Here is a 24,944-nt window from a genome sequence, read left to right on the forward strand (position 1 = left end):
TGTGATTTTGGAGGAAAAGGACATAACTTTTATCAGAATTCTCCACAGGGCAATTACACATGGGTGTATAGTTCTATATTTATGCTCATCTGTAAACATCATCTTGTAAAATAACCAGCAGTACCAAGTCTGACATTTATTGTTTGTCAAAATGAAAGGCCTAACTGGTAACTTGAATGTTTCTGTACTGGTAGTGATCCATGCTAGCAAGGACAGGAGACCCAGCAAAATGCACAATTACTGGTCTCAGTGTCTATTTGCAAGGGTAGGTAATCTTGTAACAACTTGCCCAAGGACTAATCTCTTTCATTAGGGAAATACAACGGTGGCCCTTTAACCAACTGTGAAAATGATTGCTGTAAAACTCTTCCTGAAGTAAACCTTAAACAAGCACTTCACAACTGAAATAAAAGGAGACTCTCAACTTTATATAACTATCATCCTGCTAATTCTGGTCTTAGGTGAAAACTGGACACTTTGTTTCCACTTCCCATTTTCCAGCCCTTCAATCTAATTTCTATATGGAACAGGAACAGCATAATACGCTAAAATACTGTGGACAGGGGATAGAGGCCTCAGTTCTCACCAGTCCTCAAAATATCAGCAATGGGGTAGTTTGAGTTTTTAATGTTAAGTGTTTATTACTTTTATACCAATAAGAGTAGGGACAACAGTACAAAGGATAAGCAGTAAAATGTATCCAGTGAAAAGTGCAACTCACTCCCTGACTTTCATCTGCATCCCCAGTATGAATACTTCTGTATTTCTCCAAAAATTATTTGGATTTATGTTGTAAAACTCTTATGCCAAATTCAGTGTTTGTGAATCCAATAACAAGTTAAAAATCTTTCCATATCAGCACATATAAATGTAGCCACTTCATGGCTGATCACTACATAGAACTGCATTATACTGTAATTTAGGCAATCATCCTTGTTAACAGATATATAGATATTTGGCTATTTCAAATAGTGCCTACATGTACACACGTACACATATGACTTATTTGGTTGGTAAGCATTGAAACTTTTACAAGTAGCATGCTCTGCTGAAAGACAAATTACTGAAACCCTGGGTCTGAGAGTATGTATTTTATAAATTTTTGTAGAGATGCTCATGTTTCCCTTTGAAATAGTTCCATCAATGTATGCACTCACTGTATGAGAATGTCAGTGTTTGCAAGCCCTCAGTCACCTAGGAAATTGTGAAAGATTTTTTAAACATAACCCATCTGCTGAGCAAAAAACATGGCATATCCTTATTGTTGTCATTTGCATCCTTAATGTATTAGGAATGAAGTGAAGAATTTTTATTTCTTTTTCTTGGCTATTTGTATCTCCTCTACAGTGAACTTTCAAAAGATATTATATCTCTTTAATGTTCTAGAGAAGACTGACACTTCGACATTTATATACAAATCAAAAAAAAAAAAAATCAAAGTTGCCACCCCCTCGCCAGCCGAAGTCCCATCACTAGAGTACCAAATGACATTACTAGATACCACATTTCATAGCCCTTTTTTCAGTTAAGGTATTAATATCTTCTCAGGAAGAGGTTAGAAGCTTCTGTTCCTGCTCAGCCTCAGATTCTGATAGCTTCCCTCCACTTCCCAATACACTGATCAAATGCATTCTCACCTCTCTCCTCCTGTCCCAAATCCAGCAGCCCCTAGTACATTGCTTTTCTTTGTAGCAGTGTCATGTTGACTCCATTTTCCATATTGCAGAAGATTTCAACTAGTAGTGATTTCAACTTGGCTTCTCTGATTTAGTAGCCTAAAGACAGCCCTGAAAACCATCAGAAAAACATGAAATGATTGCAAAGACCTCCACACACAGCAATGGAAAACCTGACAGTGACGGTGCAATCACAGGGTCATCTGGGCTGTTTTCAGATTCGGTTCTTTGTCCCCACTATGTGCTACTTCCCCTGCATCCTGTGTGTCCACCCACCTCTGAGGAGGTCTGTGCCGTTACATCCCATTCTGAGGATGGGAGGACAGACATGCACAAGAAAAATTTGTCATCCCCACATCTTAATTCTTAATGGAGGTCTGGGTTTCTGTTGCGTTCTCAGGATCCCAGATCACAACCCCACCAGTCCACATACTATGTCTGTGTGGCAGCACCCAAGTGTTTGGAAAAGTCCTAATGCTTCTGACTCCTGCTTAAAAAAAAGAGGCAACACCATCAAGATAGTGGCACTTACTTAAACATCTCTTTTTGCCCTGGGTGTTCTCAAGCGACAATGACACTAGTGCCATGCATTGTATTCCTATTATTTTCCTGGTGCACCTGTAAGAGATACTTTTCAGCTGGACTACCTATACAAACTCTTGGAAGTTGGACCTATTGTTATTTTCCTCCTTTTAACTAGGAGACAACGTGGCTTACAATGATTAAATGTTTTTCCTGTTGCTCCAGGGCTGGAATTTGAAGCCAGCTATGGCTCACTCCAGACCTATTACTCATTCACTCGACGCATATTGTTAGACATGTGTGCTATGCCAGGTGCTCTCTAGAAGACAGCATGAACGAGGGGGAGTAGGGGAAGTTGCAAAGACCCTGTGCTCATAGCATTTACCTTCTAGCTGGGGGGGAAGATCATAAACAAATACATCATATCAGTTGGTGATAAGTTCTAGAAAGAAAAACAAAGCAGAGAAGGGAGAGTAGATAGTGATTAAGGGGGAGGGGACTGTCAAAGAAGGAATCTCTGGTAAGGTGGCATTTGATATTTGAGCCAAGTCCTTGTGGAAGTAAGGGAGAGAGCTGTATGTGTGCCTGGTGGGAGAGCATTCCAGACAGATGGAATAGCACATGCAAAGGATATGGAGTTTGAGCATCCTTGGCATGGCTGAAGTATAGCAGGCAGGCCAGGTGGCTGGAATATAGAGAGGACAGCCATATGTGTCATCTGTGTTTGTTTATTGCACTATGGAAGGCAGGGATTGTACTTACTGATCTTCGTTGAACAACTACCATGGTCTAAGTATGATATTCAGTATTGATGGTGATAACTAGAAAGTTATGGAGTGAATTGAACCTCCCCAAATGTCTCAGAGGAAGTTCCTTGAACTGACTCTTTGTCCTCGAATCAGTCATAAAACATGTGAACACATGTAAGGAAATAGTGTACTCCCCTCCCCCAAAAAACATGGATAAGAAATTCTGTGTATTTTCTCCCCTCCGCACTAAACTGCTTTCCTTCCTTCCTTCCTTCCTTCCTTCCTTCCTTCCTTCCTTCCTTCCTTCCTTCCTTCCTTCCTTCCTTCCTTCTTCTCTCCTTTCTACTCTTATTCATGCTTCACTTCCTTCTTTCTTCCCTACTGTTTGTCCTTCTCTCTCCCTCTGTCTGTGTCTTTCCCCCCTTCTTTGTAAACTCAATTGGGAAAGTTACTGGAGCAAAAGCGCTTCTCAGTGTTTCACGGCTAGGTGTGACCACATGGATAACGGTGTCCTTTCTCAGGATTTCAATGTGCCTTTCTCACAAAACAGACATGTAGGATGCCCAACATACCTCCCCCTCTGTCCTTCTCTCATGCCTCTGTGCTCTTGTCCAGTACTCCTTTCTGGAATATTCTGAGTAGCCTTCTAGGCTTTTCTCAGCTTCTCATGAGGCCTCCCAAGGGGTCCCCACCCCATGGAATGATAGAGTCGTATATGTATACATTTTGTCATTCACTAGCATACGGGCTTGTACAAATTTCATCCCTAAGTCTTGAATTCTTCACCTGTGAAAACTACCTTTTTTTTGCAATGTTATAAAAGAGAAAGCACGTGATCGATTTAACCCAGTTCCTGACCCAGAGGAGAGGTGCTCTGGTTGTTTTGGAGGTTAATGCTAATTCTTCTGCTGCTGTCAGTGGAGACATGCTGGGAAGGAAGAGGTCTGCCTGAGCCTCGGGAAAAACTCCGCAGAAGAAGGCCCAGGAAGTACTTGCACAGGGTAACAGGAAAGGAAAAGGCAGTTCAAACCAGAGGAACTCTCTGAATGAACAGAGCGTCTCAGCGAGGAATGAATGTGCTGGTTAGACATAGAAGAAGCCCTGAAGACACAGAGTTACCAGCAACATGACAGAGCTTTGTTTGGGCAGGAGTGGGAAAAAACAGGTTTCAAGGGGTAAAGTATGGTAACGACCTGTCGGATCTTAAAGTAACAGTCTGATTTTTAACACCCTTTTTTAGTTCTAAAATTCTAATAACCTTTATTACACAGAGAAAAAGTCCGAAGCTTAGCTTGGTAAAGGACCTTCTCAGAGGTACACAGCATGTTCGAGATAGAGCTATGGCCTAGAGCATCGCTCCAACACGAGGGAGTCCTCGCAAAACAATACAGCTGCAAGCTGGCTGGTCCTGCATGCTGGACGTGAAGGTGACTCCCAGGTCCTACTCATAATCCTGGTTATTTTCCAGTTCTGCCCTGACTCCTCTCACAGTGCCTGCACAGAATATTTGTTACCTATTAATTATACAAGAATATTTTTCATGGCGTTTTAAAAAATCACTTGAAGAGAAAAAACTCAACTAAACATTGCCTATAAAGAAAGATAATGTCTGAGGTAGAAATGTCTGCAGTATACTTTACAGTTAGTTCCCTTGAGACACAGTGAGCAGTATTGGTAATGAAGGAGGGAGGATTTCCACAACAACTACAGCCACCATTATATGAGCAGAGTCCAACCAGGCACTAGACTGGATACGTCTCATGATTGAGGTCTTCAGTAGTCAAAGCCGCTGGCAAGATGCCTCTCCTTTAGCCCCACGTTACAGATCAGAGGTCAAAGAGGTCAAGTGACCGCTTGGGTTTACCTAGAAAGCAGGCTTTGGTCTTGCAGTGAAACCTCTATTCCTCTGCTCAAATCCTGGCCTTTTAAAGGCAGCTTCCTTCCTCCAGATCATCACAGTAATGGGGATTCCATTATTCTAAGCAGCAGCTGTTGCAGAGAGTGAGAATGCTTGAAAAGAGAGCACAGTGCCCTCATTACCTATGGCAAGGAAAACATCTGTGTGGGAAAAGTAATGAAATTAATTCTGAAGTCTAGCAGTTGCATACATTAATTGACGTTAATTAATGCCAAATTACAAGATAACTTCCTATGGAATCGCATCATACACTCACCGGAATTGAATATGGAAGGAGTTCATCATACTTAATGCTATTACAGCGAGCCCCAAGGGGAACAAGACTGATTGGTCCCTCATTGTGAAGTGCAGCCAATTTCTTTCCGTTACCATTAGGAGGAGAAAGGGAACAAACCAGGAACACTTTACCAAGGGCAGGCAGCTCGAAACTGATCATTTCCTTTCCGCTTGAAATTTCTCTTGTCACCAGTGGCTGTGACTATGGAAGAACTCTGAGCAAGAAATGCTTCCCAGATCTCTTCTTGGGGCTTATTGTTGTGTCACCCAGTTGTACATGTTGTCATTCTCAGCCCAAGGACAGGCTCATTGCACAGCTCCTCTGCAGTATGTGGCATGGGGAGTAGAGGTTGACAGACCAAGCAGAGGAATTCGAGATAGTTCTCTAATTCGTATGAGATGGATCTCCCAAGCCCATCACGATGCCCTACCCCACCCAGCTGAGAGGTGCTGACCAAAGATTCGCGTACAGCTTGTCTGCCTCTCTCACATCGCTGCCTCTATACTATTGTTGACATCTCATATATTTATTTTATGCATTTTTCCTATGCAAACATACATATACAGATATCTAAATATACACCTGGCACAAAATTGGGTCCCTATGCACATATTTTGGCAACCTACTTTTACAAAACTTTTATTTTAGAATAATTTCAGATAAACAGAAAAGACAGATAGATAAACAGGACACTTTAGCCAGCTTCCCCTAAGGTTAACTTCTTATACAACCATGGTCTATTTTTCAAAATTAAGAAATTAACATTGATACAACATTATTAATTGATAACCTATTTTTATAATATACAATGTATTAAGCATTTCTGTAAATTCTCGTATACTCTTTATCAGCTGGGTTTTAATGGTAAACTATGCATGTTCCACAGTTTATTTAGTTATTCTTCTGTTGTTGGCCATTTTGTTTTCTCTTTTTTTAAAAAAAAAATTATAAGCAGCACTCTGTTGAATATGGAACTAGCTAACTCTTTGTATAGATCATTGATTATTTCCTCAAGTAGAATTCTCAGAAATGAATTTGAGGTCAAAAGGTATTTTAAAGGATAGTGATTTATATTGCCAAATTAAATTACCCCACAAAAAATACAAATTTACAGCTTTGGTTTGTTTGTTTGTTTGTATCTAGGTGTATCCATTGATACTTAGGTGGAAGACAAAATATGCTAATACCACACTTGCTAGAGATTTTCATGCCACATAGTATAGTGGAAATAAGCCAGCCTTGGGGTCAGGCCAGCCAGGTTCGAAACCCCATCCTGCCATTTCTATAACTCACCATCTGCTTGAGCTTTATTCTCTTTACCTACAAAATCGGTTTGATATATTATACTTTATAGTATTGTGAAGATTAAATTTGTTAAATAAATATGAATGTACTTTAGAGTACCTGGCACATAGATGCTCAACAAATGTTAGTTTCCCTGTGTTTTGTTTTTTTTAATTTCTCCCCAAATCCCTCATATTCATAATTTCTTTATAGTTGAGTTATAAATATTAAAAGTTTGTTTTTATATTTTCCACATTATGATTTTTCAGGGGCCTTTGAAGAGGAAGTTGAAGTCTTAAGAAGAAAGTCATAGATCCGATTACAAATAAAACAAGCATTGTGTATCCATTAAAAAGTCCTCATTCCATGTCAGTCTTGGAAAATTTGATTGAAAGTTGAATTTGTAGTTTGAATCCCCAGACTTTTTCATCAGGAAACTTTGATTCAATTTGGTTAATCATTGTTTTTATTCATTATCTCACATAACAAAGGGCACAGATAAAGGGCAGCTCTAAGCTCTGTACATTCAATAATTCAATAATGTTATCAGGGAACAGGTCTTTCCCATCTTTTTGTCATACTCGTTATGGAAGCTTACCTGTCAGACTGGCTCCTTCATGTGACAAAAAGGTTAGAGCAGTCCTGAGCATCACATTGGGACACAGTGTTGTAGAGAGGCAGAAGAGGGACTTCTGCTGTAACTCCTGGTACCTCCCTGCAGCCTCTTAAAAGAGCTCCCTACACTGGTGCTTGTACTTACACTTCTCATGTACTAAAACTGGGTCTAAATGTCCATTCCTAAATCAACCAATGGCAGGGATGTAGGAAGATCTCCAGTGGGCACAGATCCAATAGAATTAATCCTTGCTTTCGGGGACTTCCGAGTCACGTGGAGGAAGGAGCCAAGAGGTCTAGTATTGGCTTTTTTAGCAAAGAGACAGTGAGTAATGGGTATTCCAAAAGTCACCAGCGGCACCTGATACAGAAATCTAACTGGTGTACTCAAATTCAGTTTAACTAGTTTTTTTAAGGACCTCCTGTGTCTCCCAAACTGATCATTATGAAAAGCAGCGAAAGAGAAAATAGGAATGTTTTGAATATTGATAATAACAACTGATATTTGTACAAGTTTGAGTTTCAAAATATTTAGTGTATATATATTATTTATTTCAGTTAATTCTTAGAGCCAAACTAGAAGATAGTTGACGTTGGTATCCCTTTTTAATGCATGAAGGTGGCAAGACTCAGGAAGTCTAAGTGATTTCCTTTGAACTGGCAGCTAGTAAGTGACAACGCCAGAACTCATGCCTGTCTCATAGTCACCAGTCTCCATTGTGTCTATGACCCCAAGCTACGTTTTGAAAATCAGAAGTCAACTAAAAGTTGTAAAAGTGTCCGGTGGACTGTGAAGTTGTGAGGGGAAGATTTTGTGTACTACGGGGAGGACCGATCTGGGAAGGTCTTCAAGACCTTCAAGAGTTGATCTTGAGTTTGTCTTCAAGAGTGATCTTGAGTTATGGCCTAAAGTGGATCTGTAAGAATGTCTGAAAAGGGAGTTGGGAAGGGTGAGTAGAAGGCTTGTCTTTAGTTTCTCATTGGCAGTAGTTGCAGTAGGACTAGATGGGTTAAAGTACTAGAGAGCTATTCCCATTTGTCATTCCTACATATGGCAGCCAGATGGAGGAAGGTGGAAGGTTGTGGACAGAACTTTCTTCCATCAGTCTCCTAAGAGTTTATCAGCAACTACATCAGTCATTGGTCAGATGGAGCAAATCATTATGCCGCCCCTGGTGACTCTCTTGGTAGAATACAGGGATACCAGGTTCTTCAAGTAAAGGTGGTCCTGGAAATGTTCTGAAGGGAAATCAGTGAACCTTTATATCCAACTCTATGTGCTGTTGCCTACCCCCATTTCATGTAAATAATTATCCCCTGATCTTTTTTTTTTTTCCATTTCGGATTTTTTTCCTCATTTGGAAGAGAGGATTTCTGCATACATTTCTGGCATTCTAAAATCAAACTCACCATTCATTGTCAGAAACAAATAAAATACCTTCCTTTTGCATTCAAAAAGATACATTCCAATAAAGAGGTATTCCAATGAATATTTATTTATTGCCTACTATGTGCCAGGAATAATATTAGAACCTAGGGGTACAGCAGTAAACAACAAAAAATGATGTCTCTGTCTTCATGGAGATTATATTCTCCATGGTGTGTGTGTGGGTGGGTGGGATAAATAAATAAAGAACAAGATAATTTTAGATAAATTACCTTGAAGGGTGTGGGAGCAAAAAAATAAATATTACTTCTCCCCCCACCTTCTAAGTTCTTATAACTGGGCCAGTAATCAAATTAACAGAAATTAACTGGAGAAAATCAAAGTTTTAGTATATGCACATGAGGAATTCATGTAAGCATAAAAGTTCCAAAGACAGTAAGGCAACACTGGGTACATAAGACATATTTGGACAGAGGAGAAAGGAGGGGGGAGTGCTATCGGATTTTAGAACTGAGATTGGTTGATTTACAAGTAGTTGAGGAAGACGGGAACATACATGGAAGGAAATTTCTTTCTGGGGAACTCAGAAACAATGGGACACGGGGAATCTAGCTAAAGTGTGCCTGCCTGGCATCCTTTTATTTAAGGCACTTAATTCAAATTAAGCAGCATTCTAAGGTTTCCTTCCTGAAGCAGATTTCTGTTTGAATCTCTTGGGCAGGAAAGGGGGAGGGTCAAAGGTTCTTTATGAGTCTTTTTTCTTAATAAACAGCTTAAAATCAATACCCCAAAAAAGCATCTTTAAGGTGGCAAAGTGTTGCCTCCTTTTAAGGCAACATAATGAATATAATAAAATTCCATGAAGGAACTCACAGGATGGTGGTGTATGATAGAAAGTAATCATGGAAGAGTCTCATTAATAACAGCGAGCTGGAATCTAGAACCTTCTTTCAGAATAACCTCAGAGGCAGAGGAAATACAAATGAAAATTCTCTAAAGATTTAGAAAGTGTGGCCAAATTTCTGAACATAAAGTAGACTAGATTGCAAGAATCACAGGGAGAGAAGAAAAGATTAGCGTGAGGGGAAGTTGGAGTTGTGGCCAGTGGAAGGTTTGAACTTATTCTATATGCAAGGAGGCAAAAGGAGTTTTAAGTAAGGAAGTGACATCTGAATAGCAGACAGGCCAGAACAGTTGTGGTTGAAAAGCAGAAATAGTCTCCCTGATACAGTATACTTTCAGCAACAGAGATCAGATTTATGGAAAAATTATGTTTATCATCTGCTTTAGATTCTCAGGTGAGAATCCGCGTCTTAGTTTACTCATCTATAAAATAAGAACAAAGTTTTTAACTCAGGAATCCCCTTCTATTCTTTCACTTCTAATTAGTAATAGGGAAAAAAAAACACCTTTATCTTGACATAGAACCTTATTATTTATAACAACAGCACTTCTAGCATGAGATGATAGATGATTGCATATATGTATTTTCCTATTTGTCAGTCAAAGGTCAAAGTGTGGAAGTGAAGCCTATTGAGGAAAAATAACTATGAAAGCACAAAAACTGCACAAAAAAATTGCAGTTTTTGAAAACATTTTCTTTTGGGTTTAGAAGGGGGAAATGAATTAATAAGTTAGTATTTTAGGAGGGCAGGAGTTGGCAGAGGCATTGGGAGATAGTGGCGGTCGTGTTGATAACAAGTGAGTAAAATAATTTTAACAATAATGTAGTTAACAAAAAATGTGAGCTTTGTTTAAAGACTTAGAGATAGCAAGAAAATAGAAAATGTCCACTCTGCCTCGAGTGCTCTGTGTGTATTCACCCCCACTCCATCTTGTTTCTTTTTTTCAGACTCACAGTACCTAACGTGCCGAATGCAGAACTGCACAGAGGCCAACAGAAATAAACCTTTTCCAGGCTACATTGACCCAGACTCTTTGATTGTCCAGGATGATTATGTGTTTGTTCAGGTAGGAAAGATCTACTTCTATTGATTGTCTCAATGACACTTTCCTGTTTCTGTCCCTAATGCAGCTCTACTTGCTGCTTTCTCTCCCTTAATAGTTAAAAAAACACACAAAAAAACAACATTATCTTTACAACAAAAGGAACATTACCATGTGTAGAAGCTTCTATACTAACAGAATATGAGGTAGTTCCTTTCGGCAGTGTCTGCAGGACTTATGTACACGGGCTCACAGAGGCACTGCTCAGAGTTCTAGGGTTGTCTCCAGAACGAGGCACAATTCCATTCATTCCCTTCATGTGCATTCCTGAGAGGCTCCTGTCAATTAGCGGGACTGAGCAGATAGTCAGTCAGTTTTTTTCCTATCAGGAGAATGGTCAGCCAATCAGCCTCCTCCATGACACCCACCTTCAAAATGGAGAAACAGGTGGAAACAGGAAGCTGTGGGGTGGCCGGAGGTGGTGGCAGGCAGAGAAAAGGTGGTGAGTAGTCAGCCATTCTTGCCATGCACTGACTGTGATTAGGATGAAGGGAAATTAGATGAGATGTATTCAGACAGGTTTTTCACCTCCCGAAAGAGTGGAAACGGTGTGCGAAGCTGAGGTTTCATGATTGGTTAGGAGAGACAGGGAGCAAGTATGCTTTGCTTCTTTTCAACATTTAAGGAACATCTTAGACTTATGTGGACAAGGCATTTAAAAATTGAGTTATTTCTCTCCTTTTGAAAAGATACAATTGCTAAGCTATATATTCGTATGTATGTATAATTTCACTGAGATTGAGGCACAGTCTAGATACTGTTGTATTTATTTAGAAAGAAATCATCATGTAGAATATTTAATCCCATGGTTTGAGGAAGCAAGTATTCAAAATGCCCAACATCAGCCTGTGTACTTTAAAAATGTTTCACAAATAATTACACACACACTTGCCTTTTTCTTCAGGAAAAGGAGTAATGAATACGCTGATAACTTCAGTATCAATTATCAAGTGACACTGAAATGGTTATACACACTGGTTCTCTCTTTAATTCATCTCTCTGACATTGTTGCTTCCAGGAACCTTTTCTGTTTACTAATAACAGTTTATAATCCACATATATGATTTACAAATGAGAATCAATTCTGCATTTAGAGCTTCAGATCTTTACTACCCATTCCACTATGAACACGACCCAGTAACCCATCATTAGGACTAAGAGGTGATTTGGCCACATAATGGTAAATATGCTAACTTGCCAATCTTTTTTTTATGTGTCTAATGAGCAGTCAGCATATGTTGATATTCTGAATATGCAAACTCTAGCTGACATTCAACCTCCTGAAATAAGGGTTAAGTAAGAGTAGTTACACAAATTCATAGAAATAAAGAGTAGAATGGTGGTTTCTGGGGGCTAAGGGGTAGGAAAATGGGAAGAGGTTGGCCAAAGGGTACAAATTTCCAGCTATAAAATGAGTAAATTCTAGGGATCTAATATATAGCACAGTGACTATAAATAACAATACTGGAGTATATACTTGAAAGTTGTTAAGAGTAGATTTTATATGGTATCACCATACACACACAAATTGCAATTAAGTGAACGGATGGAGGTGTTAACTAACCTTATTTGTGGTAATTATTTCACACTGTATATGTATATCAAATCATCACATTGTACACCTTAAATTTACATATGTATCTGTCAATAATATCTCAAAGCTAGGGCAGTAACAGAGTGACAGAGTGACTACAGGCCAGACAGAGGTTGACATGCACTGAATGGTGCTCATGCTGAGGTAGAGGACACATTCCTTTTGCCCTCGCTCACGTGCATGGGGTTCACTGCACTGTGTCCTGGACAAAGTTGGGGGAGGTAGCTCACAATTCTTTTCTGGGAGATAGAGGTCTAGAATGATTTGGGACCACGATCCTGGCTTGCCTTTCTGTCTTAACATGTTCGCAGCCCTGCTGTGTGTGGGACATGCTCACCCTCATCAGTGTGACAACAGCAAACAGGAGTGCAGTGCCCAGAGATGTGAAACTCCAATTCTGCCGCTGTGTGACCTGGGCCATTTCCTTCTGATAGGGCATGGGGGCCATTTGTATGGCCATCGTCTTGGGGCTACACAGCTGGGCTGCTTTTGGACATTGATCCAGTATACCCTGAGGCTTGTATCATTAAAAACAAATAATAACTAAAAATGTTTCCTGGCTCCTGACCCACAGTGAAAATTGAAGAATTGCATTATTGTCCAGCGGGTTCAGTTTGGGCTTCTGACCAACTCGCGTACACGGTTTAAGTTGATTTTGACTGAATGCCAATTCTTTACATTTGTCCACTAGTCATTCATACTGTTGTGTTGGCAGCTACTCCCTTCCATTCAGTGACTGTTCTTCTATGACCTGTAACTGTTATATAACCTCTGGGTTTATGCTCCAGCTGACATCAGGAGGACGGCCACATTATTATGTGTCCTACCGAAGGAATGCGTTTGCCCAGATGAAGCTGCCCAAATATGCTTTGCCCAAGGTATGGCCTGAATCAATTTATTTATTTCAGTCTTTCCTCTGAGTGACACCTTCCTGCCTCCACTCTCTTTCCTAAGCACTCTTTCAGTCTCTCATATAATTTACTTCTCTTCATCCCCCATCTCTATTTCTCAAGTTCAGTTTGCCTTACTTTTTATTTGCCAATCTCGACACCTCTTTTTTCCCTTCAGCTGCCTCTGTTTGTCTCCGTCTCTCTCTCTCTCTCTCTCTCTCTCTCTCTCTCTCTCTCTCTCTCTCTCTCTCTCTCTCTCTCTCTCTCTCTCTCTCCTTCCCTCCTTCCCTCCCTCCCTCTCCCTCCCTCTCCCTCCCTCTCCCTCTCTCTCTTTCTCTCTGATATCCTTGCTGTAGGAGCATCTGATTAAATTAATAACTGATTTGCTTTTGCTTTTCAACAGTAAAGATTTTCAAGCAGTATGTATTGGTTTTCTAGCAAGACAGAAAACATGCTTTGAATACAGTGTCTCAGTGTATGTAATAGGTATGATATGTTTCTATCCCAAATTTTTATTCATTATTTAGGTGATGCTGCTACATGGTATCCAACCTTTGCCTTCTCGCTCTCTTATGAGACTGGTTATCTTTAGAGTTCTGAGATTCAACTAATTTTTCAGACTGCCCCAAAGACGTATTCCTTTGAACACAGTGGTGGACAAAAGTTAGAGACCCTCGATTGCTGAAGTCCTGGGCTCTTTCCATAAACACTAAAGAACTGCGTTAATATGGAGCGCCACCTAGTGGTCGTTAAACTGAGTTGGTAGCTCAAAGCTGTGGATTTGCGGTCTTGCTGCCATTGTGTGTATTTTAAGTAGCCAGAAATTATTAATGCATTATACCTTGATCTGAGAGCAACAGAGATGTGTGTGGCTGTAAGAAGGGAACAGTATAGATTGAAATATAGTTAGAGCTCAGCTTTGAAACCTTTGGATTAAACAAATATAAAGAACTTTTGATTGAGTTTTTATGACTCTCTCTTGTAAGTTTAATCCACGACGTTGTAGTATGGTTTCTTGAACCAACACTAGCTAGCTGCGCAGGAAATCATGTCATAGATATAGCACAAGGGCATTGCACATCTCTTCTTTCAGAAGAGCCAATGGTAACCAGTTGCTCTGGGTTTCCAAGCAGAATTCTTCTTGGCCATCATTCTGCCCTTCACCCTAGCATAGTGAAAGGTGAGCTGTAAACTTCAGCCCATTAGAGATAAGAACACACATTAAATTGTGCTGTTAACTCTGAAGAACTATATCCGTGTTAGTAGTTCTTATTTTTAGCCGCTAAGAGATTCATGACAGTGGTTATTGCCCAGAACTATATGTTTCTACCTGTGTACATTTAAATCCTCCTTGCCCTTGATTTGGATTAAAATGTTTACCCAAAAGACAGGAATGTACAACTTTGGAGTTGTGCCTTAGATGAGATTTGGGTAAAGTCAGTATGTAAAAGGAACACTGAGTGTGAAAATTACCCTTGGTGATCTCTTCGGAAGGCCCATGACAGAGATGAACGTTACCTCAATAAATCTAACAGAGCTGTTTTTTCTTTGTTTTGAACACAAAAAAAATCACTGTTTCTTTGATTGACCAACAAAAGATGTAGTCAGCTTGCAAGATTTACACCTTTAGAGACAAGAACTATACCCCAGTGAGAGGCTTTTGTTCAAAGGGCATGTGAGAACTGAAAACAAATTAGTAAATAGATTCAAGTGGTTCATCTCATGTTCACTCTTGGGAACATGCTTTTTTGAATGAAGTAAGTTTCTACCAAACAAATACTACTTGCAGCAGAATTTAGGCTAGAATTTTAGTCTCCTGACTCCCAGACTAGCATTCTTTATACTTTACTTCCCTTGGAATAAATTAATAACTTCTATTATTAAAAGATAGCAGTATCCCCGCAAAATTTTGATAAACCGAGGGGCATCAAGAAAAATATCCTCATTGACCTAAGGAGCCCTAGAAATGGTAGTTTAAAATCAAAGAAACATCTTTGGACCTATTGCTGGAGTGTTAGGAAACACACACTTTGCATTGCTTGTTTAGAACCATACAGATCACGGTTGACAGTTGCCCCGAGTGACATCTAGCCAATCTGGGAGAAAAAGTTTTACTTTAAACCCAAATCTACTGTCTGTCTCCTTTCCTTGCTCTCCCAGATGAGAACGTTCCATTGCTCACCCTCTTCTGAGGTCTGAGGGTAGAATGCAGTGGTTAATTTAGCTTTGCCCCCGAAAATAGGAACCTACATAGCAAATGAATGTACAAGTATTAATTGGTCCAAGTGAGTGTTTATTATTTAAAGCGATGAGATGCCTCATTACAGTCCCATTACACCTTCAAAGACAAGCCCCAGCTTGGATGGAGTGATCCCCTGTGAAAGTGCATACATTTCATGGCCCTCTGTATCAAAGCCAGGGCTGCCACAGCTGGAAATGAACAAAGCTTCAAATCCACCAAAGGAATTGAGATAAACCAGCACTTTCATGCTCAAATTTTCTTTAATCATCCACAGCCATTGTATCAGCTCTTAAAAGACCATGTCACCCTGAGTTGTATCCAAAAAAAAAAAAAAAAAAAAAAAAGTTGTAATAAAATGGTAAAGATGACCAGAGAGGGCGATGGGGAAAGTTTAATATCACTGTTGCTGTTACGAGCATGAGGCTTGCCAGACAGGGCGACTAGTGACAGTTTCCTTCCCTTAACTTACTTGGAGCTCATTCTGAGCTACTCAAGTGAGATAAATGAGGCAATACATATGAAAGTGCTTTGAGCATTCCGGAGGACAGATACTCTATAAAAGCAAGGTAATATTATTATGAGTATGGATCTAGTTGTCTGTGTGGTAAAAGATGGATGTGAACTGGGCTGTGAGTGGTGCAAAGGCTGCTTGATTCACAGCAGACCTGGACTCTGGGCCTGGATGTGTCGCTAATCTGCTTTGAAACCTTGGGCTGCTTTATCAATTTCTCTTTCCCTGTTTATTGTTTGTTTGTTTGTTTTGTTGCTGTTGTTTCATTTAGTTGTTTTGTTTTTCTACATTTTAAAAATAAAGAGTTTAGACTCACAACAATATTTTCTCACATGTCATACTCAGAATAAAATGTCCTTAGAGATGCTTCATGGAAATTTGGTTCTATGACCAAATAATTAAACAAAGAAATAAACTCTATTCTATATTTCTTGCCTAGAGAGTTAACAGGAGCTAGAGAGTATGTTGAAAGCTCTAGGATGTCCTGTGAACAACAAAACTCTGTAATTCAGCATTAATCAAAACATTTTAACAGAGGGCTCATTTCTTCAAATCTATGAAAATGTAAAAAGGCTGGTGTCCTAGGAAACAGACTGTGGGAAACACGGTCTCAGATCTCAAAGATCTCAAAGATTACTTCTTGGTCTAAAATTCTGTGGCTCAGTAAAAATATTCAACATAAAGTGCCACTTTGGGAAAAAGAGCACGTTCTCCTGAGAAAGGAGGAGGATATAGGCAAGAAGAAAAAAGAAAGATGTCATTTAAATATGTCAAACCTTTCAATTAAAATATTTAAACCAATATCATTTGTAAAAAGTCTGTTCCACGTCTGTAATTCAATTATATGGGCAGCAAGACACCTGACCTTGGTCCTTGTCTAGAGGTGGCCATTTTAATCTGCTACTGCAATTCAAGGAGTTCTCTAAGTGACCTAAACACTTTTTGCATCTACGGTTTGAGTTCCTCATCTAAAAATGAAAGGTTTCAGCAAGCTGGGTTAGTATAAAAGACCCACTCTAGCCCCAAGGGTTCTTTCATCAGACATCTATTATGACCCAGTCCTCAGAGATTCTCTAGTGCACACATTTACTCCAAAGGAAAAGGGATTCGTTTTGCAGGGGCCAGGTAGTTGCTGAATCTTTTAACTTGAATCCAGGGTTGATGCTGCATCGTGCTGACGGGAAAGGAAAAAACATGATTCGGGAGTAGATATTTGAGGATTCCAAGGCCAGGCTCCAGATTTTGGTCTTTATCCTATTGGCAGTGGGGATCCACAGAAGGTTTGCCCCTGACAGTTGAATGGCCCTTGCACTGATTTCCACAGCTAATTCCCTCCATTAGGAAGAAACAAAACACTTGAGTGAACCAATTTTTGTTGAGTATATTAGTTCGCACCCTAACATTTACAATGAACAGAAAGGCCAAATCAACCTTGCTTAATCAACAAAAGGGATTTAAGGACTTGCTTAAATGAAAATCACTAGCATGTATGGAGCAGATGCTAAGTGCCAGGCACTATCACACGTGCTTAACACTTACTGGCTGATTAATCCTCTCAGCTCCATGGAAGGCATACGATTATCGCTATTTTGCAGGTAGAAATCTCGAAGCACAGAGTCCAGTTCACTCACACAACTAAGTTATAGAGCCAGGATTTGGACTCAAGTAGTAGTTTTCCGTCGAAGCCCATTTTTAAAAACCATGTTCCTCTATTGTCCTCTCCAACTGAAAAGTTTACAGATGGGGTGAGCTTGTTAGCTGTCTATATTGAAAGACTCAAAGGATGTCACATAATTTGGCCCGTGTTTTGTTTTTGTTTTTTTCCCCTCCACTTTTTGAGCCTATTTTCTTCAGGATTGGCTTCATCCTCTACCTCCAAGACATATCTCCATCAGACCTATGCTTTTTAAAATTCTTATTGTTTATAAACCAATAGTCAGAAATGGCATTTTCCCTCTTCTCATAATTCCAGCTTCAGACTAGAATCTTGTGTTATTGACTTTGCTTGGGTCATATATCCATCACTAATCCAATCGCTATCATCAGGGAAACTGGATATCATGAAGGCTAGGCCTCGACTCACTTCTGTGCTAAGGGTGGAAGAAAGTAACAAAGATTGCGCATAAGAAGGAAATTTGTCTAAGAGGAACGAGGATGTTTTTTAAAGAAAGATCAAGGTGCAATTATAAAAAGATATATAAATGGCCATTGCGCCTATGCAAAGCAATGGCCAACTTTCACATAAAAACTTATTTTGAATTATTGACTGCATTGAGTTAATGGGCAGGGTTCATTTTTGGCCTCCCTACTCTGAATTATTTCTATAAAGCGAACTCTAGAGTATGGCATGTGAGGCCTGACTAGGGGTGAGGAATACAAAACCCTTTAAAGATTTCTTCCTTCTGAGATGACTTGAGTTCATGTAGATCAAGGCTAACAAAAAGAGAGAGACTTGTTCCTATGTCTAAAACAGAATCGGAACTGAATTGCTGATTGATTGATTGATTGCGAGAACATGGGCATATATTACAGTGAGAAATTTAGGTTAGAAGTTAGGTAGAATTTTCCAGCACTGGACTTGCAGCTAAGGAAGATTGACAGATCTCTTCAGGAAAAGCTTTAGGCTTTTCAAGGGAAGAGGGCAGTCCTGGGGAGATTGGAGTCGTGAGCTACACGAAGACCACAAATATTTCCATGTTGTTCTACTTTTGTGCTTCTGTATAATTTTTGTTTTGTTGTTGTGTTTGTTTGATTTTGGTTTTTCAAAGTTATACCAATGTCTACCACCTTGGGGAAAGGGTGAAAAGCTGCCAAAAGCACATGAATTGGCATCTCCCGAAGGAGACAGCAAGCCATGGTTGCATCAGTTTTTCTGTGAACATCTGCTTCTCGGGAGTTCTGAACGGGGGGAGAAGGATTTGGAATTCTCACCCAGGGACATCTGCTTATTACCTGCACCTTCGTTCTATCTTCCAGGACTACCAGGGTCTGAAAACATCATCAACTGTGCAGACTATTTTCTCCCCCTCTATTACTTACGATTTCCTGCTGAACTTCTCAGAGTAAAGGTTTAGATAAGCAGCGAAGTCCTTGAACGTTCATTAACATGAAGATTAGTGCTTTGGGGTACTTAGGTGAACATTATTCCTCAGGGTCTTCTAGGGGTTGCTGAGCCTTAAAGAAGTGCTTCTCAGACTTTAATGTGCATATTAATCACCCATGGATCTTATTAAAATGCAGACTTTGAGTCAGTAGGTGAGGCCTGAGTTTCCGTGGCTCTAACAGGCTTGCAGGTATTGCTCATGCTTTTGGTCCATGGACCACACGGAGAGGTGCAGGGTTTATCTATTTTGTCTCTGTCCCTCTAGCTTTCCCTCGCATTTGCCCATATAAGCCCTCTGAGTGTACCATATTGTCTGAGCATATACCATATAATTGCTTGGCAAATATATCAGGATGACTGATACTCCAAAGTCAGACATACCGGGCGTGCCAAAAAATGTACACAAGTGGCGACTTTGGTCAACATTGCTCAAGCAGTAGTTCGCCATAATCAGAAGTGTCTGGACACTGATGGTAACCACTTTGAGCACCTCTTGTAATTGCAGAAGTCAAACGTGACTTGTATTCATCTTTTGTTATTGGTATATATTGAGTATTACAACTTTAATACAGCTTTCCTTTCTTAAAATGTGTATACATATTTTTGGCACCCTCTGTATTTGAGAAAGTCTTTTTTTTCAAATTATCTAATGAGGCAATTGACTTATAATCGAGCTACCAAGCATCTCTGTGTCCTATTTTCTCATGAACTTACTGCCTAACCCCATAAGTGAGAAAGGAAGTATACGAATAACACTTACCTAATTATTATTTTGCAAACATGCAAAAGGAAAAGATGTGTCTTCCGTTATAGTTGCCCTCGTGCCTGTCCTGGTATTCCTCATTATGCTCCACACTCCAGGTTAATTTCAACAACTGTCTTCCTCTCCTCTTTCCTGTGTCTTGCTTCAGGATATGCACGTCATCAGCACAGATGAGAATCAGGTGCTCGCAGCGGTCCAAGAATGGAACCAAAACGACACATATAACCTCTACATCTCAGACACCCGGGGTGTCTATTTCACCCTGGCCTTGGAGAATGTCCAGAGCAGCAGAGGGCCTGAAGGCAATGTCATGATCGACCTCTATGAGGTATGTCACAAGGCACGTGCAGTCCTGAGCCCCTGTAGTGCCGGACTGGCCAATGGAGGCCCCCCATTGGCTGTTTCCAGCATCATTTTAATTTCAAAGAAATTGTGTGGCCTTATTCCATTTGCGAGAGGGAAGGAGTTGCAGAACATTTGTATTGGTTAATTTGCAATCCACAGAACAGCTCTGAGAGCGATCCTTTTTTCAACCACGTCCACAGGCTGTGAAGCCCCAGAGGACTTGGAGAGTGTCTGGGGAAGCAGTAAAACAATTAAAGGCTTTGAACAAGAGCGATTCCAGTGTGCAATTTGAAAATAGTGTTGAAGGGCCAGCAGGGTGTCAGGGTGTAGAGCAAAGGGGACAGTGCTTCCTTATCTCTCTCTGAGGGAAAGAATGAAGGGCACATCTATGCCTGGTATCTGAAGACACTCCCTTCAATTTGAACACCTTTCTAACTAGATAACTTCCACTGGCTAATTGCCAGCCTCTCAGAGGAACAATGAGTTAGAGAAGATTAACAGGTCTTTCTTTCCTAAATCAGGGGTGGAGTGGATAGACAAAAAGCAGTTATCAGTCTTCCCTAAGGGGACTTTGGCCCTTTGTTTCTCAGAGTGACCAGCATTCAAAATGAAATCATACATGCTGAGTCAATTAGCTTTCCTGACAAACCAATGCTCTAACTGCCATTTAAAGCACAGTTAGGTAGAAAGAAAGCTGCTATTTTGGGCTGGAGTTTAGCCATTTGTCAGTCTTATCTTATGCTACGATGGATTTATAATTGCTTATAATGACCCATTGAAAACCATATTCAGAATTTGGGAAATATAATCATATACCTATATTTTATCTGAAAAAAAATTCTAAAACTGTTTTAAATATGTGCTGTCATAATGATCCTGTTGTTTGGTTGAGTATAAGTTCAGAGAGTCAGGAGGCGGTCTCGAAGGAAAAGCAAGGAGATCACATCCAGTGAGTCACAGAAAAACACCAATGCCACTTAAGAAATTGAAACCTGTCATTTTAAGTCCTTTCGATGCCACGTATACTCCTCCTCCTTTAGGTATTCTTGGGGATTTTCTTCCAGTATTTAAACTTCTCTGTATGTATAAAGGCATGTTAGCAAACTTTATGCCCAATTCAGAGCCCAGGGATTTGTCATGAAAATTACGGTAGCCCAGGACAGTGTGTGTGTAAATATACTATATTTAGAAAAATGCACTGCAAACTTTTTATACATTCCCAAGTTTCTTCCACTTCTTTTCCTGCCTGTGTTTCAGATAAATATAGTATCATATATCTCAGCCTCAAACTGAACATGTATCCTGGAAAACGTTTACATATTCTAGTGATTTAGTTTCAAATTCATGTTAGATAAAACTGTGATTTAGTGTACAAATTTTGGCATCAGACCCTCTGCGTTTAAATGCTAGCTATACCACATATATGTATTCTTGAGATGCAGCCAATAACTCCCGAGCCTCAGTTTCCTCCTTGCAAATGTGGAGATAAACAGGGTACCTACTTGACAGGATTTCTCTGAGGATTAAATGAGTTAATCTTGAAGAACTGTGAACAGTGCCTGAAATAGTCAACACCTTGTAGGCAGAATAATTAATATTGTGTCCCAGTGAGTTTAAGCCCCAGTCCAGTGTTCTATTTTTATAGTCTTTAAATCTACCCACATTCTTTAAATATCTAACATATTTCCACTATTTTGGGTCTCTACTTCTTTCCATATTGCAATTAGCATGGCCATATGACATTCTTGAACGCCAACTAGTTGTCTTCTTGTAAACAAGTGCAAATTGCCACATTTCTTTCCACATTTGTAAATGTCTTACAAACATTGAAACTTTAAGTGTGTTTTGTTGAAACACAATGCATTATCTTGCCTTGATCCAGCACTTACAATGGAAATACTTTGCTCAGAGTGACTAGCTGGTCTGCAGTCAAAGCAGCTGTTCCAGATTAATCACTCAGTTTGCTTCCCTGATCTTGGCCCTGTCCTTGGTCTCCCAAAAAACATTTTCTGATTTTCAGGATGCATTTTCACCTTCCTGATTACCTCCTCCCCTCTTTTTAAGTCAATGTGGAATAGTATCTCTGGGCAAGTTTTGTTTTCTGCCAAAGTAAAGACCATTTTAATTGGTCCCTTGATGATGGAAAAGATGACAGATTTGGCCAGGACTGTCTTTGCAATGTCCTGTTGTTTGCAACTGTTTTCTCGCATGATTTTCTGAATAGAAACATCATTAACAGGTACAGAATTAAGGAAACTCCGGAACCTCTGGCCCTGGAAAACCGTGTTTTTGGTTAATCCTTGTGTTTCCCTTTTGTGTCTCTCTTGTAGTCGACTCTCTGTAGGAATACTGCTGGTTCTCGTTATCGTCACTTTGAGCAGGGGTGTGACTGCATTCTGTAAAGGTGTTCTGCATCCTGGGGCCTGGGAAGAAGCGTCTTTGTTTCATTAGCCTGACAGTTCACAGCAACTTGAATTGAAATTGATGTGATCAGAATGGCAGTGCCATATCTGCTTATTACTTAGATAGAAAGAATATTGGCTGACACGCAACCTGGCACAAATGTTCCTTAAATCTGATTGTTCTGGCTAGCAGGAAGCTGAGAGCCATCTAGCATGAATTTCCCAGTAGAATTACAATGAATGATGAGTGCTTAGAGATAAATGAAAAGTAAGAAAATCCATAAATGAATTAATAAGGAACCGAGACGAGCAACACAGGAGGTGGGAGTGACAGAGACAGAATACATGGAGTGCACGTCTGCTCACCTTTGGGGGTGACTGAGGAGGATGCTGTGCGTTCTTTGTGTGTTTCTGCTTGCCAATTATGTGCTATTCCTGTATTTGTATGCTCTTTAAGCTATTTTAGCAGAGGCGGACTGTATAATGTATAAGTGTGTGATGAGTCAGTGTATCAAGGCTGTGTATTATTGATGCGTCTGTGGGAAATGCAGATGGAAGCACAGGTCTCATTAAAATCAACCCTTTTGTCCAGACACATACTGGAACCTGTGCAACAAATGTCGTCTCTCTACACTAGAACTACAAGTGTGTGTGAGGAATTGTCAGAAACAAAGTGTTGGGGGACCATATAGTATGGTTTAGTTGTTGAAATACCAGAAATTTCCCTCGGTATGAGTTGTTTGTTGAACATGAACCTCATTCAAGAGAATCAAGAAATATGAACCACGAAAGTTGGCTATAGAGCAAAAGTGCTAGAAACTGATTTTTTTTTTAATGAAAGATCATAATAATAGCTAATATTTTGGGTGTCATTCCGTGCAAGCAAGCACTGTGTAAACAGCCTTCAATGATTATCTCATTCAATCCATATGTTAACTTTTTGACATAGGAACTATAATCACTCCCATTTCACAGATAAGTAAATGGAGGTGGAGAGAATACAATCATTTTTGCCAGATTACAAAGATAGTAAGTGCCAGAATTAGGATCTGAATCATAGAGTATGCAAACTCTTAACTACAAACTGTGTTGAGTCTCTGGAAAGACCAGCATTTGGGCTTGTATTTATTTGTGGCCAAGTAATAACCCTAAGATAGAAGGACATTGAAGGGCAGGATAAATAGTATTAGATGTTATTCAGTGGCAGAGGACATCACACAGGAAGAAGAAAATTGTCTGGGGAAAAGCCAACATAAACAAAACGAGCAGGTGACTGCTCTGGACCCGTTCACCTTCTGAACCAAGTCCTGAGCCCCCGGTTTTAGCTAAATTTACATGGTGTCATCACGTGGCTCCCAATTTTGTCTGGTGGATGTATCTGTGTAAGAGGAGCCTAAAAACAAGGGTCCTAAAATTCTGTCATTCCTGAAGAGCACACTGTTCCGGTGGCACCAGGTGGGGTGGATAACAGAAGACAGCGTGCCTGATGGTGGCCAGAGCAAAAGAGATGTGACGAGTGTGTCTGAGACATGTGATGCCTAGTGTATTTGTCTGGTGTGGATGATAAGAAGGAGTTTGACAGCTTTAGACAATATCCTTCCTCCTCTGGGAAGGGAATATTAATTAATGATGATGAAGAGCACTTTGGCTTAATGGACACTGACAGTTCACCCATCCAAGTGGAAAGGTTTGTGTTGGGAGTGAAGCCACCTGGCTGACCAATTTAGAATGCCCGGAATGTGCTCATATGTGAGTGAGCCACAGTGGGTGTCATGAAAAACATAACCAGTAACTGATGAGTGTTCTATTACACACACTGAGTCTTCTCCACATTAAGAGTGTCCTCTATTTAGAAGAGAAAGCTCAAAAGTTGTGATGATGGAGCTTATAATTTGATTTCTTGGGCAAAGACCACCTCTTACAATCCAGCGTAGGAGGTAGGGAAGAAAAATGCTCTCCCACCCAGGACATATTTATTACAGGACAGAGAATGCTCCATCTGATCATTGAAGGCCATTGTTTCCCTAGGAGGACAGTGCAGCCTGATCTAGGCAACAGGGAAGGAAAGAACATTTAGATCTTTTATTTTTTGGCACTGGCTTCCTGATTACAGAGGCAACCCTGAAACCTGCCGAGTATGTATCTCTCCTGGCTGGGATCCTCTCTTTAGGACAGAAATATAGCCTATCCCTAAAACCCAAAGAAATCACGGTCTTGAATATGTTCCCTTTTTTTTGCCACAGTTTTCCATTCATCTTTTTCATTTTCTTCAAATTTTGACACTTTGGATTTGTAGTCAAAGTCTGAGACAGAGAGAGGGTGGGGAGAATCCTGCCACAATCAGCATCAGAGGCAGAAATAAGCAGAAACTCCCGTTCAAGGGAGTTTTCAACTCATATGTTCTCCACACAGAACATATGAAAGATTAGAACAAGAAAGGACCCTCTAGAGGTAAATATCAAAAAACGAAGGAGATATCAGGTGTTCTTCCTTTGAATCACCAAAGAAACCCAAGCCCCAGCACCTAGCATGTTCTAACTCTCAAAAAAAGCCTGTTGAATGAATGTATAATTGCTTAGACACCCTGGGTGCTATATCCCCGGTACTTAGAAGAATGCAAATAGTAGATGCTCAGAAATATTTATTGAACAGCTGTTGA

The 24,944-nt window shown here is 40.1% G+C and overlaps 1 protein-coding gene across 3 annotated transcripts in view; it reads left to right on the top strand.

Moving 5' to 3' along the window:
- The window catches only part of SORCS1 (sortilin related VPS10 domain containing receptor 1), a 467,290-nt gene that overhangs the window by 339,296 nt on the left and 103,050 nt on the right, over positions 1 to 24,944 (top strand). For all 3 annotated transcript variants that reach the window (XM_033130825.1, XM_033130827.1, XM_033130826.1), the window contains exons 7-9: positions 10,281 to 10,399; positions 12,818 to 12,907; positions 19,687 to 19,866. In XM_033130825.1, coding sequence (XP_032986716.1) covers positions 10,281 to 10,399; positions 12,818 to 12,907; positions 19,687 to 19,866 — 389 coding nt within the window. The remainder of the gene's footprint in view (positions 1 to 10,280; positions 10,400 to 12,817; positions 12,908 to 19,686; positions 19,867 to 24,944) is intronic.

The sequence above is a fragment of the Rhinolophus ferrumequinum genome, chromosome 16, assembly GCF_004115265.2.
Source record: "Rhinolophus ferrumequinum isolate MPI-CBG mRhiFer1 chromosome 16, mRhiFer1_v1.p, whole genome shotgun sequence".
NCBI classification, from domain to species: domain Eukaryota; kingdom Metazoa; phylum Chordata; class Mammalia; order Chiroptera; family Rhinolophidae; genus Rhinolophus; species Rhinolophus ferrumequinum.